At 36.5% G+C, this 18,844-nt stretch overlaps 1 protein-coding gene across 2 annotated transcripts in view; it reads left to right on the top strand.

Moving 5' to 3' along the window:
* The window catches only part of ARMC1 (armadillo repeat containing 1), a 34,047-nt gene that overhangs the window by 2,066 nt on the left and 13,137 nt on the right, over nucleotides 1-18,844 (top strand). Inside the window, exons 2-3 of one of the 2 annotated variants that reach the window (XM_071420295.1) lie at nucleotides 624-827; nucleotides 4,890-4,981. In XM_071420295.1, coding sequence (XP_071276396.1) covers nucleotides 636-827; nucleotides 4,890-4,981 — 284 coding nt within the window. In that variant the 5' untranslated portion in view covers nucleotides 624-635. The remainder of the gene's footprint in view (nucleotides 1-623; nucleotides 828-4,889; nucleotides 4,982-18,844) is intronic. The other variant, XM_071420286.1, reaches the window with a different exon arrangement.

Here is an 18,844-nt window from a genome sequence, read left to right as displayed (position 1 = left end):
TTGCTCTCTTTTTATTGAGGGATACTTGTGAAAAGGAGAAAAAACAGCTCAAACTCAGCCTCCAAAGCCCTTTCTGCCCTTGAATGTATGGTATTGCATTAGTTATTTGATATATGGATGAAGAATAAAGCTTAATGTTCACTGTTCTTGATACACTGTTAATATTTTGGTGAGTTTTGTGGTTCATTTTTTGTAAAATTCTTTGATTGCCGAAGCTGCTCTGAAAATACTTTGGTTTTGCACCCTTGCACAGAAGGATGTTTATGGACTTCTAGAGTGGCTTGTGAGAAGACTGGATTTATTGAAAACATTTTTCACTGGTGTAAGGAGAAAAAAACTAACACACAATACTCTCATAAAGATTGACTGGTCTGAAATGACATATAGGAAACAAATAAAAACCTTATTATCCAAATATATCTGTTCTCTGCATAGGAAGTTTAGATTTCCAGTTTATAAATTTCAGGACTCACATCCTTGTCAATTCCATCTGCCTTCATGAATTCTGGTCCTTGGGTTTTTTGTACCTTTTTTGTTTAGAGCAAATCATTGCCTTTGTGCTTATTTGTCTCTGTGTTAATTGATGATAAATGTTGTGATAGTAGTAATAATTTTATTTCCAGCAGGTATTTTGTATGAATGGTGCAGAAAAGATGAATTCTGCTATGAGTGAGGAGCCTGATGCACTATCTGTGGTTAACCAACTCCGAGATCTAGCAGCTGATCCGTTGAACAGACGGGCCATTGTTCAGGATCAAGGATGCCTGCCAGGTCTCATTTTGTTTTTGGACCATCCCAACCCTCAGGTTGTTCATTCAGCTTTACTAGTAAGTATTCTGAAGATAAATTTCTTTGTTGGTAGGGAATTTTTAAACTTTGTTCAGCAAGTTGTTTGAACAAGCAATTTACAAATGAAACTGTTTAAACAAGTGAAAATGTGAAAAATAATGCCTGGTTTTATATTATGTTCATATTCATTACATGTCGGTTTCTTTTAGAAAATCATGTATTTTAAAAATGACACATTGTTACAGGGGATTTTAAAAAAAATATATTAATTTACTTTGCATTTTTTCCCTAATACAGCTATTTCACTTTTTGTGTGGAGGGAGGTAAGGACCCTTAAATCTCTTTTTTAAGATGAAGCCATAGAGTTTGGTAAATATGGACAGTGACTTGATATTCCCTTTATAAAAATCAAAATCCAGTCATAGGATAACTTAGGTAAGAAACAACTTCCCAAGGCAATGTAGTCCAGTCCCATGCCCAAATTAGGTGCACTCAGATCACAACTCATGGTTGTGTTCACTTGATCTTCAACACCTTGAAGGATGAAGATTCCATAACTTCTCTGGTACACCCTTCCAGCATTTGAACAGCCTCATGGTATTAAAAACAAACAAACTAACCCAAAACCTATCAGTACCTAATACAATTTGTTCCAACTTTTGTCTCTTTCTTCTCATTCTAAATCATAAATGCTGAAGTCCTGATTTATTATCCTGAATTGTAATATTAGCTTAAAAATGTATTTCTTGCTTAGAAATGGGAGAAACGAAAGTCAGGATTTAGTCATTTCAAGAGCTGAATTAGAGTTCTAAGATTTAAAGTTACTGAAGTTTATGTGGTGCTCCTTTTTTTTCAATTATGTCATTATTTAATTGTAAAAAATGTGAAAGAGCAAAGAGCTCTGGCTTTTACATGTGTACATGGGAGGTGCACATTATTCTTTATTTCACTGAGACCTATCTGTACCATAATTCTTTGGTTTTCATTTGTGTTGCTTTCATGGTGGGTGTTAGTGGACTTCTTGAAATTACTTTAGTGACTGATTTCTTTTGTGTTTGGGGAGGGAGGTTCCATAAGGAAACCTGTGTCCTGCTAATTGTTTTTTAGGTTAGCCTTGCCATAGCATTTGGCAGACTGTAGTTTTCTTTGGTAGGAGAACATAGATTTGAGTTTACTGTTCTTGGAAATCTGTTGCACTGGTTTTCTTCCCAGTGTAGTTTCCTTAGACTGTGCTTTTTAAAAGAAGTTCTTGTTTGGATGTCCCACTGTCTTTTTCCCTCCTTTGTTATGCTGGGCTGTGTATTCTTACTGCCTGCATGAGATTTGCAAATCAGTCTCTTGATCATGTTACAAAAACTAGTTCTGCATAAAAGGACTGGTTTTGTCAAGTGATGAGCACTAACCCAGTTTGCAGTGTGGTTCCACAGCCCCTGACAGTACTCAAGTTGTGTTGAAAGGAAATCTCCTTGGGTGAGGATGGGAGGCAGATGGGTTGTCCCATGGATTGATAACCCACAGTTAGAGTGGATTGAGAATCAGGATTTAGAGACCAGGATGTGGCTGCAATGAGAAATGGATCCGTTTACTGTGGATACAAGTTCTAGTCTTCTGCTCAGACTCCTTGTGTTAATGAGTTCTTGAACTGCTTAGGTTCTGAAGGTTTAAATATCTTTGCTGACAACTTTTTAGCCTTCATGTTTTATATTTTTCCATTCTGAAAAGTCTTTTTGTTTTTGTAGTCATCCTGTTGGTCAAAAAGTGCTTCCATTTGAATGGGAATAGTTAAAAGTAATGATCTTCCATTAAGTGTGTACCTAATAAAAGGATGTGCAGTACTGGCTTTAAATTTCTTCTCATACTGCTCAGAAATTCCTGCATTTGAAATTGTAATCATCTGTATGAATCATAATAGTTCCATATATAACTTTTTTATGTTTTGTAGAACTTTTCAGGGAGGGTGGTTTTTTTGTATTTGATGAAGAATTGATATGTATGTTCTGTATATTTTTATTTCTGGTTTTCTCTAGTCTTGATTTCAGAAATTCTTTATGATATACTCCAAATGTTAGAATTTTTGAATGATATAAATTAAAATCAGAAGTAACACAGGCAATACTACTACTATTTTTTCCCCTGAAATTTGGACTAAAATTTTACGAACTAGAACCCTGAAGTTAAGGAACTACTTTAAAATTTCACATCGAAACCATCAAAGATGTCTTTTTAACAAGACCAGCAGCAGTGTATTTTGTGTTAAAATATGCAGGTAGTCCTATTCATTATGTTGACCTTACTTGATGAACTCACCTATGTGAGCCTTAAAGCTAACACAGGTAAGTGTTTAGCTAAACAGAAGCTGAGGCAAAGTTTGTATCAATAGCTTTCCCTATGCTTTCAGTATACTGGATTTAATAAGTGTAAAATTATCTCACTTCTTTGAAGGGATACCTTTGTATCTCCTGTGGGAGGCAGGAGGGATGGGAACTTCCTGGTGTTGAAAAGTTGGGTCTCATGACTTTGGCCTTGTTTGAGCTGTGACTCAAAAAATTAGCTGTTAAGAGAATAGGTTTTTTTTTGTCCAGCTGAGTTGCACCCTTATTAAATTGCCAGAATAAAAATAAGAAACTTGTTACACAGGCAAGGATATATTTCATAGCATGCAAGTTGCTTGAGAGATATCATTTAGGTATTTCCCCATAGTTGAAAAGTAAGATAATAAATGGATATACAACATTTATAAGATGCAACTATTGATACTGGTCCTCATCTGAAAATAACAAAAATCACATCTCAGGTTCTTACCATGCCAGACAGCAGCCAGAGTTTCTTGAAAGGCAAAAAAACAGTCTTGAGAATTTTACCTGATATGTGCAGAAGATGACTTGGAAAAACAAGCCCTGATGATTAGTCCTCTATTTCTGAAGGGATTAAGGAGCATGTTATTTTTAAAGCAGTTACTGTGCAGTGTAGCTACTACATGGCTATATATAAAGAGTTGGTGTGCTTCTAAAGCTTGTGTCACAAACCCCATTTTATAAATCACTGTGTTTATGTATTGAAGGATTTTTCAAGTGCAGTTCTTGTACCTACATCAGTAAAACACCTTTGGAGGCTCCTTCTAAGAAAACTTTCTCAGCACAAGCAATAGAGAGATGTCTCATGAAAAGAAGGACTGACATTTTAATTGGAAGAGTGTTATGTTAGGAGGATCATATGAATATGCAGTTACCAACTGGGGTCAACAATGTAAAACTGTGCAAAGAGCCTGCCTTGAAAGTCAAGTAAACAAAACCTTGAACAACAAATAAGTGTAATTTCCCAGTTTAGGTTACAGTAAGCTAAGAAGCTTGCTGCTGCTGGTGTTCTTATTCCTGTATGGAATTATGAAGTTGCAATTAGTCTTCAAAAGTTTATACATGTTTTAGACCTCCTTTTGTAGACAGTAGGAACTTGCTAGTGGTGAGGTTTCTATTTCTAGTACTGGAGGAGCCCACAGAATTGATGGAAATTGTACTGGAAGCATCATGTATAAAAATTACTTTAGATCTCAGGTCACATAAATGTTTATTGGAAGGGACTTCTGGAAGTCATTCACTTCAGTTTCCTGTTTGAATTGGGACTGTCACCAGCACTCAATCAGGTCAGTTGTAGCTTTGTCTCGTTCATTCTGCAGTTCCACTAGGTCATCTGTTCCACTGTTGTGCTACCTTCAGAGGAAAAAAGCTTTTTATTATACCTGATTTGAACTTCCCAAGCTACAATTTGTGGCTGTTCCCCCTTGTCTGCTGCTGTAGAGGAAAGTTGGGCTTGACCATCTTTGTAAAGGCTTCTTGCATAGCTGTAGACAGCTGTTAAATTGTCCCTTAGGCTCTCAGCTGGTATTAGCAAACCCAGTCTCTCAGCCCTTTCTCATAGATTAGATACTCTGTGCTTTCTGTGTATTTATAAAAATAAAATATTTTTTTATGTTTGTAGTAGGTGATAATTCTTTCTCTCCCTACTAGACCTGCCTCTGTGACTGTTTGCAGATGTGCACTAACAGAAATGACTGGTGATGTGCTGGATCTATTGCTGATCTGCTGTGCTCCTCTTTCTTTTAGGCTCTCCGCTATTTGGCTGAGTGCCGTGTCAACAGAGAAAAGATGAAAAGTGAATTGGGTATGATGCTCAGCTTACAGAATGTAATACAAAAGTAAGTTTACAATGGAATGTTGGATCCAAACAGTGTAAACATGTAATTGTGGTACAAAGTGCAACTTGGACTGAATTTGTATGCTAAGTTTCTAATATTGCCTTCTTGAAATTATGTGGCTGCAAGCAAATAATGATTTTCATTTTACGGTATTTTGAAGTAGTTAGACCATAGCCTACAAGAAATACTAATTTACAGGTCATTTGCCAAACAACAAATTTTCTTTGCCTTGTTACATGATAACTATTTTTTTCCTTTTCCTTCAGGTTCTCTTATAATCCTTCTCATCATTGTATAAGGTTGCCTCAAAGTAGTACAGTTAAAGAAATTACGTGGCATCTGCCACATTTATTCTTTGAACCCCACCTTTGGGTAGGGAATTTGTTTCAGTGTATTTTTGGAAGTAAGTATCTGCAGTTCTGTGTTGAGAGAACATCTTGCAGGTGGAGTAGAAATTAATGAGTTTTATAGTGGTCTTTGATATCTTTGTATGAAGTGTCAGATGGGTTATGTCTCTTAAAATTTGTGATTGTTGGATTTTCTCAAGATTTCTAACTGCTGAGTCTTGAGTACTGGACGATCTCTGTGTACATACACATTTGAGATGATACACTTAATCGACAGAAATTTATGTGATTAACTAAGGTGAATCCTATTCAAAAGGAACCCCAACAGCCTCCTTCAAAGATTATTGTGTTGTAGCAGAAATTAACTTGCCGTCAAACTATCTGAAGGTGATTATTTTACACACAGTTTGGTAGGGTTCTGTTGGAGCTCTGGACTTTAGAGATGTGAGGAGCTGTTCCATGGGGATGGAGAAAAGTCATGTTGCTGCATTGAGATGCCTCAGATGAATGTTTAAAACAATTATTTAGAATAGGGTAAAACACAAGTGGAATTGTATATTAAATATTTAGGTAGAAAAATTGTGAATATTTTCAGGGTTTAGTTGAACCTCTGTCACTTGTGCTGTAGATGTACGAGTTTCTTTTAGAAAAAACACAAGGCTAGACTTCCTTCATCCCACAGCCCCACCAGTTTTGGCAGTGTGTCCTATTATCATAGAGTGTTAGGGGATTGGAATGGACCTTCTAGTTAGGGGGTTAGAAAGGATCATCTAGTCCCTACCCACTAGACCAGGTTGCTCAAGGCCTTATCCAACCTGGATTTGAACACTGCCAGGGTTGGGGCACCCACAACCTCCCTGGGCAACCTTTTCCATAGCCTAACCACCCTCACTGTAAATAATTTCTCCCTAATATCTAACCTCTTTCAGTTTGTACCTATTGCACCGTGTCCTATTGCTGCAGTTCCTGATGAAGAGTCCTCTCTGGCTTTCCAGTAGGCCCTGTCAGAAACCAAAAGGTTACAATGAGGTTTCTACCCACAGCCCCAACTTCCTCACCCTGGCTTTGTAAAGGAGGTGCTCCAGTCCTCTTACCAACTTTGTGGCTCTCCTCTGGACTTGCTCCAACATTTCTGTGTCCTTATGTTGAGGACACTGGAACTGTGCTCAGCAGTTTGGGTGGGGTCTCACGAAAGCAGAGTAGAGGGGGAGAATCACCTCCTTCAACCTGCTGGCCACACTGCACTTGATGCTGCCCAGGATTTGGGATTATTATTGGATATTACGGGATTATTGTTGTATTTCCCTCTGTCTGACTCTCCTTATCTATATGTGTGAACCTGAAGGAGGGGAAATTATGGTTTGTACTCAAGTCCTGTGTGATCTAGGAAATATCATTACTGTTCACCTTTAAGTACTTCATTAATTGTGCTAAAGCTAAAGACAATTGGGTATTGGCATGGAATTAAGAATTATGTTTGAGTATCATTTTATGATTCACCAGTTACGCAAAACACAAGGATTTAAAACATTTGTCTTAAAAAGAAAAATTAACAAAGCTACTAAAATTTAGAAGAGATGTGTCAATTTTTAAAAAATAATGTAAAAATTATAACTTCCGAAATGATAGGTGTTCTAATATGATGTATGGATAGAAAAATGGAATTAAGTCTTAAGATATTCACCTTTTCTAAGAACAAGCATAATTAAGTGAACTATACAGAAGTCTTTGCTACTTTTATAATAACAATAAGACCTGAAACATTTAGGTAATAACAGAAGCATGTGCTTCAAAAGAACTTACTTTTAGTATGAATTACATGTCTATTTAGAGTGCAGAGACATTCTGTAAAAGTTGAGAGGGGAGTTCATTATCAGTGTCTGTAGCTTGCAAATATTACTTGGGAAACATTAAAGAATTTGGTTGGAAATCTCTTCAACAACATATTTTTCTAGGTTTCAGTTTCAAGGGCCAAAAGAGCGAAGTTCAGATATGTGCAGAAAATGAGAGATAAGTCAATGAAAACTGGAAATCTTGTAGGTGTTTCTTTTTTTCTAGAAAGCTCTTTGGCAACAGTAAGAACATACATTGGATTTGTATGCTTGTAACATTTGGAAAGTGTGATATCATGAAAATTTAAATACATAGCATCTTCAACCACAAGACTTTGTCATGTGCTTGTCAGGATTTTAGATTTTAATGTTGACAGGAAATGCTGAAATTGAGTTTTGTACTGCCTGTATAAATATGGGGAAAGATGGTAGAAAAGTGCTGAGAAGATAAATGTAGACTTCTTTTTATCACAGTTAGGTTTTGGGTTGTGGGGTTTTTTGTTAGAAAGACTGTAGGGCAGAAAACAAGGTCTCTGCTGTCTTTGATTTGCTTTACAAATTGCAGGTTCTAGCTTTTAATTGATTTCAATTTACCAGAAGATGATGTAGTCTGTTGAACTGAAACTAGACATTAATGGATGCTTTGGTCAAAATTACTTCATGCTCTTCTGTTCCCATGTACTTTCCAAAATCTGTGTATTTAACTCATTGTTCTATCTAAAATATTTTTTATTATTTTCAGAATTTAATTTGGGATTTAATTTTTTTTTTGGTAATGTGGTACAAAAATGCAAAGAAATGATACAAAAAAGATAGGAACTTCTGTCAGAATTCTGCTTTTCCTGTTTGTGTTTTTCTTTCAAGTGAGACAGAACCCAGCATCTTTTGGACCAGAAGTTGTAGTCAGTGCTTTTAGCTCCTGACAGATGACGCACATCCTGTCATCTGAGTAGTTCCTTTTCACCAAGGAATTTTCAACTCTCACTGTCCATTTTCTCACTTAACTAAATAATATTCAGTGGCTTTCCCTGTTCAGTGCTGATTTATGACAAACTGTGTTCTGCCACTGATAAAGCTGTGGTGTGTCTTCTCAAGCAATGAAATGGAGTGCAGGCAAATCACAAACTGAATAATTGTCATATTTCAAATTTAAGTTTATGTTCAGCAGTGCTGAACTGATGCTGTGCTAGGAAGTGGAGGTGTTTTAGCATTCCAGTTCTCTTTTCCTTTCAGTTATGCAGATCCTGAAATTTGAGGGCTTTTCTCATCATATGTCTTTTTATAAGCCTTGAAGGTTTCTGTGTTAGAGACCTCTAGTCCAGGTATGGAATTTTTTCTCATAGCTTAAGTGCAGCTAACAAGTCTAACAGATCTTTAGATGGTCAATGCCATCAACTGGAAAGTGGTTGGAATTGGTTTTCTACTGTTGGCATCTTTTAGTAGTACATGGGAGCCTTAGGCACAAGCCCTAACCCTTCCATTGCAAGTGTGCACAACCAACGGAAAAAGGCTATGCCACTGAATTAAACTCAATATCATGATGGCAAAATACTATTTCTTTCATGAACACTATTGAGGATGAGAGCTGAAATTGAGTGCCACCTGTTTATCCAACCATAGAATCATAGAATGGTCTGGGTTGGAAGGGACCTTAAAGATCATGTAGTTCCCACCTCCTGCCTTGGGCAGGGACACCTTCCACTCATCCAGGTTGCTCAGAGCTCCATCCAAGCTGCCCTTGAATGCTTCTAGGGATGGGGCATCCACAGCTTCTCTGGGCAGCCTGTGCCAATGCCTCACCACCCTCACAGTGAAGAATTTCTCCTGTGCTGGGGACCTCAGTGGTAAGTGGTAAATTGCACTGCATCATGAACAATGAGTAGGAAATATTTGGGACATCTGAGTTTGACAGTTCTTTGAGGTACCTTCATGTCTCCTTCTCTGGCTTATCAGTCCTCTAGTATTATCTGATCAACTTTTTGCTATTTTGCTTATTCTGAGTGTTACAGCTTAGTTGTGAAAATCATGTTGCTGCTCAAAACTGATGTCTGGCTGACTCCTTAGTTGATACTGCACTTAAGGAACAAAGAATAGGTTTCAGGTTCACTGTGACTGATTTTCAAGGCATATGAACCCTAGATTTTGCTAACAGAAGAGTAACAAATTTTAAATGTAGATCCTGGAAGTTACAGGTTCTACAGGAGAAGTATGGAATGTCAGCTCTGAGGAGTACAGAATGAAAATTTGATGGCAGCTAGATATTTTTATGTTTAGGATTTGTTTTCTGACTGAACTTGATTTGGAACACATGACTTTCTAAGCTTCTTCATGTGAAAGACTATATACTTTCACATTTTCTAGGACATATGAAGAGCTGTTTCAGCTTTTATGGAATACTTCAAAATATTTTTCAAGTATAAAAATTTCTGGTTCCCTGTTCTTTACTTGGTGCTTTTTTCCTTAGCAAGTGAGATTTTTTTTTTTTTTTTTTTTTTTTTGTTCACCGACATCTGCTTATTTTTAAGTGAAACTTGAGGCATTTTTCCATGTTATAAGCTAGGAATAAGCAATTGTGTTGGAGAGATTGCAGACCTTTAAAATCTCTACCTGGAGGTTTCCAATCTTCTCTATTTCTTTTTTTAGGCTGATATTACAAAAATGTTACATTCCCTTGTCATGTGTACATGCAGAAGTGTTTTTATAAATAGGTAAAAAAAGAGAGAAGAGATTGAAGCTCTTTGAATACTGGTATTTCATTGTACTCCAGCAGTCATCAGCAGTAATTTAATATTGAAAACTGGTTTAGTTGCTGGCTTTATGAATTGTGTAGAGGACTTAATGTGTCCATATGGACTTTCTAAAATGTTATTAGCAGCTTCTAGAATTAAAATTAATTAGAATTTATTGCCTACAAGGAAATACACTAATTTGTGTTCAGAGTGAAAGTGTCTTTTGATGGACAATAAAGGTCAAAGTTCATAATTTTTCATAATCTTTATGAGCAGCATAATGGTACTGTTTCAGTATAACCAGTATGTATTTAAAAAAAAACACTGATGAAGAGTCAATGCACTAAATAGCTCTTATTATGGAATGGCAAATTACTGAGAGTAAAATTCCAATTACTTAGCTAAAAGAGCTTTTCAAGATAGTCTTCCTTTGCCAGGTTGTCAGATTTAACAAGCTGAACTAAATCCAGTGCATTAATCAGCTCTTCCAATTTATTACTTGCCTAAGAAGATTAGGGCAATTAATATGTGTTTAATTAGAGTCCCTTGCAGATCTGGTAAAATACATGCAGTCTATAATTGCTGACTTCTTACTCAATTTTAATTTTTGGTAGTCTTAATTACCTGCACTTTTTGAAAATTTAATTATTCATTGAGACCAGCAAAGTTTAAATTTATGATATCTGACAAAGAAAAAAGGCAAAAGCCAAGTATTTCAGATAGTATTTGTTGAAATTAAAATAGTAGGGATGTTGCATCACAACAGTTTTGTAATTTTTTTGTTGTGTGGCATACAATTTTTCTTCTTTGTGAGAGGATGGATGGTTGGAGAAAGACAGGGCAAAGGCCATATATTAATTAGGAAGTAGGCAAACTATGTATTTAAAGGGATATCTGATGATTAAAGGGAAGTTGCCATATAGCTTCAAGATAATACTTTGTGAGAAATTACAGTTAAAAACATCTAAATTTCTTACATTTAATGCATTGATGTTATTAAGTGGAATGCTTAAATTCTGATCTGCAAATGAGAAGGAAACAGCTTTTTATAGACTGTAGAGATTTTATTTTTCTCTGCCTGAATCACTTAGTAATGCTGTTTTTGTAATCCTTGGCATGTGGGGTATCTTTAACACGTCATAGTTGAGAAGCAGTTGAGATTGGGTAATGGGAAGCATGATTCTGTTGCATGATTATTTTTGCACTCTGCAGTACTTGTGATTCGGCACTGAGAAGTTGTGTTTTTGGAGAAGTATATGATTATCCTAAGCCTTGGATTTTTGTGTGAGCAGTAGGTTCCAAAAACTTTGGCTTTAGTTGCTATTTCCAAATTGTACTGTATCACCTGAAGGAAGAATAATATACACATCTGTCTGTTCCATGTTAACTTTCCTGGGCTTTCCTTTCCTGTTGTTTTTCCCAATAAAATGACACCCTTGGTTGCTGGTGCATCTCTGGGCTGTGGGGCTCCAGTGTATTTACAGCCCGAGCAATGTGTTTGTTAATAATAGAAGGTCACAGCAGGAAGACGCCTGCAGGCTGTTCTGTTCACATTGTTAAGCAAAGTAGCTTAGTATCCCCCTCTCCCCTAGATACCCTGAGTTTCTTTAAAGAATGTTTTCATTGTATATTTTCTAAATGGTGCAAGTTTTGGAAATAGATTGTTTCTTGAAGTTACTTTTGAAAAAGCATTCTCTGCCCCCTTTCCCCCAAAATGTGGGAGACATCAGTAACTCCTCTTTAAAAATACCATGTTATTTGTTATAAATAACTGAAGGCTCCTTTTGTCTATCAAATCTTCCTGGTATTTGAAGGAGATTGTATCTAGGGGAGAGGGTTTAATGTAGTGAGCGACCTCGGTTAGTTAGGAGTGTTCTCAGTACAAGTTCTGCTCTTTTTGTTTGTGGCTAGCTAACAAACAAAAAACCAACTAATAACTTTGGTTCAGCAGTCTTTGTTTCCTCTAGTGTATTTCAGTGTTAGTAACCATATAGAAGGTTATGATCTCAATGTGGAGGTGCTGGCACGGGACAAATGATGACAAATAAAACACAAGAAGCATTAGTTAAAATCTTACTGTTGCAATATTGGTGTTAACCTAGACTTTAGTCATAATGTAATAGGCTTTCTGGGAGAATTTTACAGCTGCTGTGAGGTAAGGAAATAAGGTTTAAAGTCTTGTAAAGATGGATGTAATTTTTAAGACTAGTGGAAGACTGGATCATCAGCAATTGAAATGTAACTAGCAATTTAGGTGTTGAAATACTACTGTGAGTTTATATTTGCATGGGTTAATAGAAATTAGCAGTCATGTAAATAACTGTTCTAAAGGTTTGTTTTGAGAGGTACAACTTAGGATAAGCTCCCTGTTCATGTGTAGATTGATCACAAAAAAATACAAAAGCATGGCCTAATAGAGGGGTGTCTTCTGTGCCCTTACAAGTTGTATTTTTCATGTTAGTGGGGGATTTTTAAATTTTTTGATTTATGTCAGGACCTCTCTGCAGTCAGAGACATTACACAGTCATCATTTCTACTTTTATGCAACTTGCTTAGTGAGCTAAGTACTGTACTGTACTCAACATGTACAGTACTTAGCTCACTAAGCAAGATCATGCAATGATCAGTACTGTTTCTGTACTTAACAGTTTAGGTGTTTGTTAATCTCTAGTTTGGGATTTAGTGTTTTCTATTTCTTTCATTCTGTCATATGGGTGTAATTCCTATTACAGTATTTTTGACTGCAGAAATACCACATCGTTCTGCTCTTTGTTCTCATTGCTTTTACCTCACAATGTTCCACTTGTTGTCTGGCACTTCTGTCAGGACTGTTGGTTGGGCAGCTTTACACTGCCTGATATCTGTCTCACTGTAATCCAGGTACTGTGCTTCCATGGACTTTTCAGAGTACCAGTTCAGTACATACTGGTTCAATGGAGCAGCTTTTACTCTGCTACATCAAAACATTTGCACACTCCATGAAACAGCAGAACTTTTGTTACTGGTTTCTGTGCAGTACTTGCAGTTGATGCAAAACTTTCTCTGACATGACAGTGCTTGCTTGCATTTCAACAGTTTCTTTTGCTTCTTTTCTTTGATAGAAATGTTCCATTTTCTTGGCATTTTGAGTATTTCATATTACCTCACTATTTGTTAGTTAACAAAGTAAGTAGTTGTTAATACAGTGTTTTTATGAGTACCTGCCAGTTCTTCAAAATCATGGCCTTTGACTGGTTTACAATGACTTGCTGAAGAATATAAGCAATGAAAGTAGTGACCTGTCCATTGAGGTGCCTAAGTTGTACAGTGGTGATTTATGTACAATTACCAAATTGTCTGTTCCTAAACCTGGAAGAGAATTTTCAGTACCTGTTACTGAGTAAGTAGACATTATTCTTGCTTTTCTGACAGAGGGAGTGCCACAATCATAATTGCTTTCAGTGCTTGCTGTTTAAATGGGGAAAAAATTAGTTGGGAAGTTAAAATTAGTTGGGAAGTTTAAAATGAGTTAGTTGCTTTTCACTGTAGGCAAAAAATAATTGTAATGAGTATTGCAGAATTTAAAAAATAGAGAACTTTGAAACACTGAGAAAAAGTTATTAAGTATAAAATAACTTTATTAAAACCACATCTATTTAAAAGTCTTTTGTGCTCAATAGGTTGTCTTATCCAGTTTCTTCTTTATTTAGAAATTGGCTGGAACAGGGAGCTAAATATTTTAGGAAGCCATTGAAGCTTAAGATGTTTTACTTCCTATATTTTTGCAGAATTTATATTAAAACAAATAGAGAACTCAGAAATGTTGATTATAAAAAAATGAAGTGGTTTACAGAGTGAGATACAATGTTATGATGTGTTAAAAAATAAAGAATCCGAGTTGATATTTAAATAACTGCTGACTGTAGGATAGGAAACAAATACTAATGCTGAACTTAGTGCCTCAAGATCTGCCTGACATGGTTTGCCAAAGGCAGCTTCTTTTCTTTTTGTGGGGCAGTTCTGTACCTGTGTTGGATGGTAGAGATTTAAGGGGATTGGCATAAGAGTCAGGATTAGTAATGGCAACGCCTCTAATGGTATGGGTGCCTCTAATGCTTGATAAACCTTGTCATCAGCTGGTGGTGAAAGCATTTCAGGAATACAGTGACCTTCTCTGGTGACTATTGAGTTTACAAGAAAAACTGCTGAGGTAGATTCTTCAATATGCTGATTTTTACTTATGCTTGCTAAAATTAAGAGCTAAGAAAGCTGAAGATGCTTTGAAATTAAAGCAACAAATTGTGTGGTGAAGTATTTAATACTAGTGCAGGTGTGGATTGACAGTATTGTAGGCTGGAGTCATTTACTTACAAAGAGGGCATTGATACATTCTTAGCACTCTGAGATTTCTCACCTTCTCCTACCAGTGTGAAATGTCTACATTTGGTTTACAGTGACCTTGTCCACAGGTGGTATTTGTCCCTGGTCTTTGACCTTCATAGTAAGCATCCCAAAAAAATTGCAGATTTTTTTCTAAGAAACCATAAGTGGATTACCCTTTTATTACTCTTCTTTTCTGAGGGCTGCTTGATCAATAAACATAGTAAGGTGCTGGTGTGTGATTAGAACTTACATGGTTTCAGTTGGATATTACAGGCAATAAATGTTACAAAGGAACTTACTAATGATGATACAGCCTTCATTAGTAGTTTCTGGATGGAGCTGTTATTTCAGAAGGAAGTAAATTTTATGTGATTTTCAACAGGATGTATTTCTATCCAGGAATATGTTTTGATACTTTGTTGTTTTGTAGTACCTGCTATGATATCTTTTGGCCGGATTTCCATTGGATTTTGCAGTAGAAAGTCCTATCTAATAACTTGAAACAAATTAAAATTGTTAGCACATGCTGTATTTATACAGTACATCATCAAGTTCCCACAGCACTTTTTTTAAACCTTCTTGTATGCTTTAACCTATTTTGCATGGGGACTGCAGTCCCTTTGACTAGAAATGAAGCTGCTAATACTGGCTTACTTAAAAATAAAAAAGTCAGTTCCTTGCTAATAATTAAGTAGTTTAAGAGTAGGAGAAGAAAACGTTTGAATAGTTACCTACTTTGAGTCTCTACTGAATTAATATTAACTATATTAGCAAATTAATCAAATACAAAGCTTAGACATAGATATGCCTACATAGATTAAACCTGCTTTTTTTTTTCCTCTGGGGCAGGTTGCTGCTGGAGTGTAATTCTTATTATTTTTACAGGCTTTGTTCAGGGAAGCCTGAATCTTAGAGCTTTCAAACCCTTTGTTTTCTTTTTTTTAAACTTTTCTCCAGTGAAATAATCAGATGAACCTTACTTTTAAAAACTGAAATAAACAGTGGAGATTTTAAGATATAAAAGGACTTTCCAGATAATTATGGACTATAATCAACTATTATTATATTATATACTTAGTGCTGTTAGCATGCTGATAACACAAGAAAATGGTTGGCTTCCTCCAAGATGTTTCTAAAATTCTTCTGTACTGAGATGATTTCAGCACTGCCAATAGTTCTACCTGGTCACCATAGCATCATCCCCAGGAAGAGCTGGCTTTTTAATGCCGACATTTTACATTTTTCATTGTAAAGAACCAGAGACAATTGCTGCCCTTAAGAATTTTCTTTTTTTTAGCCCCGATGCAATTTGTTGGAACCCTATAACAAACATGATTTTTGCCATCCATGAAATTATTACTGTTCATTAGCAGGCAAGATGTTGGAATTAGCTACTGTGAATTTCAACATGGAGTTTGTCTTTTATGTGTACTCTTGTCTAGCAAATGCTGCTATGAAGCCTTTTGAGTGTAGTTGAGTTAACAGGCCCTGCATCTTTTTTTTTTTTTAATGTAGAGTATGTCCATATGGTAGATACCAAGCTGTGGGAGATCAAAAGTTGATTTTCCATTTAGTGTATAAATAGCAAGAGTTAAACAAAATTGGATGAATAGCTGGGTTAAGCATATGGCATATGTTCAAATCCGTTATCCTGTTCTTGGAAGTTCATTCTTGTGATCAGAGGACAATAGAATGAATCAGGAAAATGTTTTAAGTATAGGTAATTAATCAATTTGCTAAATGTTTAAATTAATCACAGTTGCTGATTTTACAGCAGTTAGTGGGATTGTACTGTGATTTTACTCTTACTTAAAACTTTTTTAATATTTAGGCTTTTTTGTTTGCTTGTTGTCAACAGTCTTCAGGACATCCCAGCAATTTCATGGGGTTTTTGTACATCTTCAGGGTCAGTGGGTATATGATGTAAACTGAGCTGGAAGTGGCATTGTGAAATCCAATCCTTGCTCCTAATTTCAGTGGAATATGTCTTGTTAAGTACAAAGTCAGCCTTAAGATATCCAATTTCCTTGTTCATTACAAGCTTTTTAGTTTAGTGTCTCCTGGTCAAATTGTCACAGCTGTGACATGAGTAGTGTGTGGAAGGCTTGCCAAGTGAAAGGTGTCTTGCAATTCTAGGGAGCAGTGTAGGAAAATGTGTGACCTTGCCTTGTTGCTGTGGTGCAGCCGCCTTGGAGCACGTGGTTGATACCACTGGAGTGTAGGCACATAGCACTGCTGTACTCAGGCTGGGCTTAGGTTCATTGAGCAGGCCACATGCTTGGTTTTGGGGTTTGAAGATCCATGGTGCTGCTGCTTATTCTGTCACTTAAGGCTTGCCCAGTCCTACAGGTTCTCTTGTTTTTCCTGTTCTATACCTTCAAATTGTTTTTCCTGTTGTTGATCCATCACTATGCTTTCTATATTGTTATTGACCAACACAAGGATCCTGCTGTCTGTATTCTTCAGGATTTTGACTTTTTTCTTTTCAGAAAGCAGGTGGTAATCATTTTGTCAGCTGCTCTGTGATATTATCTGGTCTTTGCTGTGTTTTTGGGGCTAGAGGGAACTGAGGTGTAGCATGGTAGTAGCACCATACCAGTATTCTGAGAAGGTGTGTGCTGAAGTAACACTACTCTTCAAGTTGTTTTCAAATAACGTGCCTGCTGCCTGGCAGGAGTCAGGAGAGCAGTCATGTGCTTATGAGTGAGCCCACTGCATCACGGGATGCACTAAAAGCTTACAAGAAAGAGCAGCATTCGTGGAGATAAGAAAGAATCTTGCCCTGGCACTGGAGCAGAACAGGCAGAAAAGCAGCTAGATCAGATAAGTGTCTTGAAACAGATTGCTTTTTCTCTAATACCATGCTCTTTCTTTAGGGTTGTCATTCATGCTCAAAGTTTTCATCAAAACCATGTCAATCACTGTGTCTCACTTCTAAAATCAAAGATTAGTGATTTCCCAGCCTCCTCTTACAGAATGTAACAACTCTTTGCAGCTTACTGCTCCCTTTAGTTGCTGAAACAACTTCTGTCTTTAAATATAGGAAGAAAGTATTCCAAAAGAAATTGTTCCCTGGAAACAAATACATGAGTGATCTTAAAGCATAGTGATCTGAGTATATGTTGACTAGCCATTTGTTACCCATGACTAAATAATAAATCTCTACTGTGTATATACTTTAAATGTTCTGATATGCATGCACTTGCCCAACAGTGATAAAACAGTGATAGAATTTGTGTCAATCCATGAAATTCTTACTTGTGCTTTTTGTGTCATATGGGCTACTATATGCATTGTAATGAATTAAGTTTGTTATGGAAATAAGATTATGGTTGAAAATATCACTACTCAGGGTCCTAGGGAAAAATATAGGGAGAGTGCTTGCATGTATGAAGAGGATTGGGATCAAATGAAAATATCTGCTTTTATGTGATGATAGGTTTTCTCTAACTTTTTGGAAAGGTACTTGCATCACTCTGTAGATGAGGTCTCTCAAACTAATGTTTTAGAAGGAAAAATTACATTCAGTCCTTTGTTATGTTCAGTGATTTAGGATTCTTCTGTGAGTGTAAGTTAAGTCAGAGAGTTGTTTATACTTTTAATTTATGAGTAGGTTATTTAGGATGGCATTTGCCAAGGTCTTGTCAAATATTGGAGCCTTAACTTGGGTAATGAAGATATTTTTCATCTTCAAACTCTTCATATTCGTTAGACTTGAATTGTGTTGTGGATTCTTTTTACAGATCTGCATTTTAAGGTTTTACTGTCCATTACTATGTAAAATTCTTGAGATGTCAATACAGGAAATTTTACTTAGTTTTAAAATGTCTAGATCTGTTTCCTTATTTTGTGTTTAGAGTTTATCTTTCCTTCACCACTGTTAGCTACTTTTCTTTTTGCTTTTACAGAGCTGCTCTTTTCTTTATTTGGTTTCCCAAGTATTAGTGAGCAAGAGCTCAGTGATGAGCCATACAGTGCATGTCCACATTACTCTTTGGCTGTATCACAGCCTTTGTCCATGATTTGTAAGGCTATATGTCGTGCTCCCTTACTTACGGAGCCATGCCAACTGAAAATATATATAGTGCAGACACTCTCTATGTGAAAAGTGTTATGTAAGTGGTGTACTGCAAATGTACCATTCTTCTGTATCAATTTCCTTGCTTGGATCTTAAGAGTTCTGGGCTGTGAGTTCTATCATAGAGACTACCTCTGGTTGCCCTTTTCTCACTGAGGTTTCTCAGTTTAGACAAATGAGCTGTAGCTCTTCTCTGTGAGGAGGGGAATGAGCTGTAGTTCTTCTCTATGTCTCCTGAGAATTGTAAAACATCCTCAGTTGGAGGGGGTCCACAAGGACCATTGAGTTCAGCTCCTGGTTCTGCGCAGCACAGCCTCACAGGTCAGCCTTGAGATGCAAGTGATGCCCAATTCTAAACCTAAAAGCTGAGAATGGTCTCTCTCTGTCTTTGGTTCTCTTGCTCATGAGCAACCCTGGAGAAAACAGGCCCATCAGTACCAGGCTGAGATTGTCCATAAATTACAAATTGAATACTGTTGAGCTACATCAGATTCAGAGATTAACAGTGTAAACTG

This window comes from Agelaius tricolor, unplaced genomic scaffold (genome assembly GCF_023055355.1).
Source record: "Agelaius tricolor isolate 1412-34295 unplaced genomic scaffold, bAgeTri1.0.p SCAF_2, whole genome shotgun sequence".
Lineage (NCBI taxonomy): Eukaryota > Metazoa > Chordata > Aves > Passeriformes > Icteridae > Agelaius > Agelaius tricolor.
This window is presented reverse-complemented; position numbering and strand designations above follow the sequence as displayed.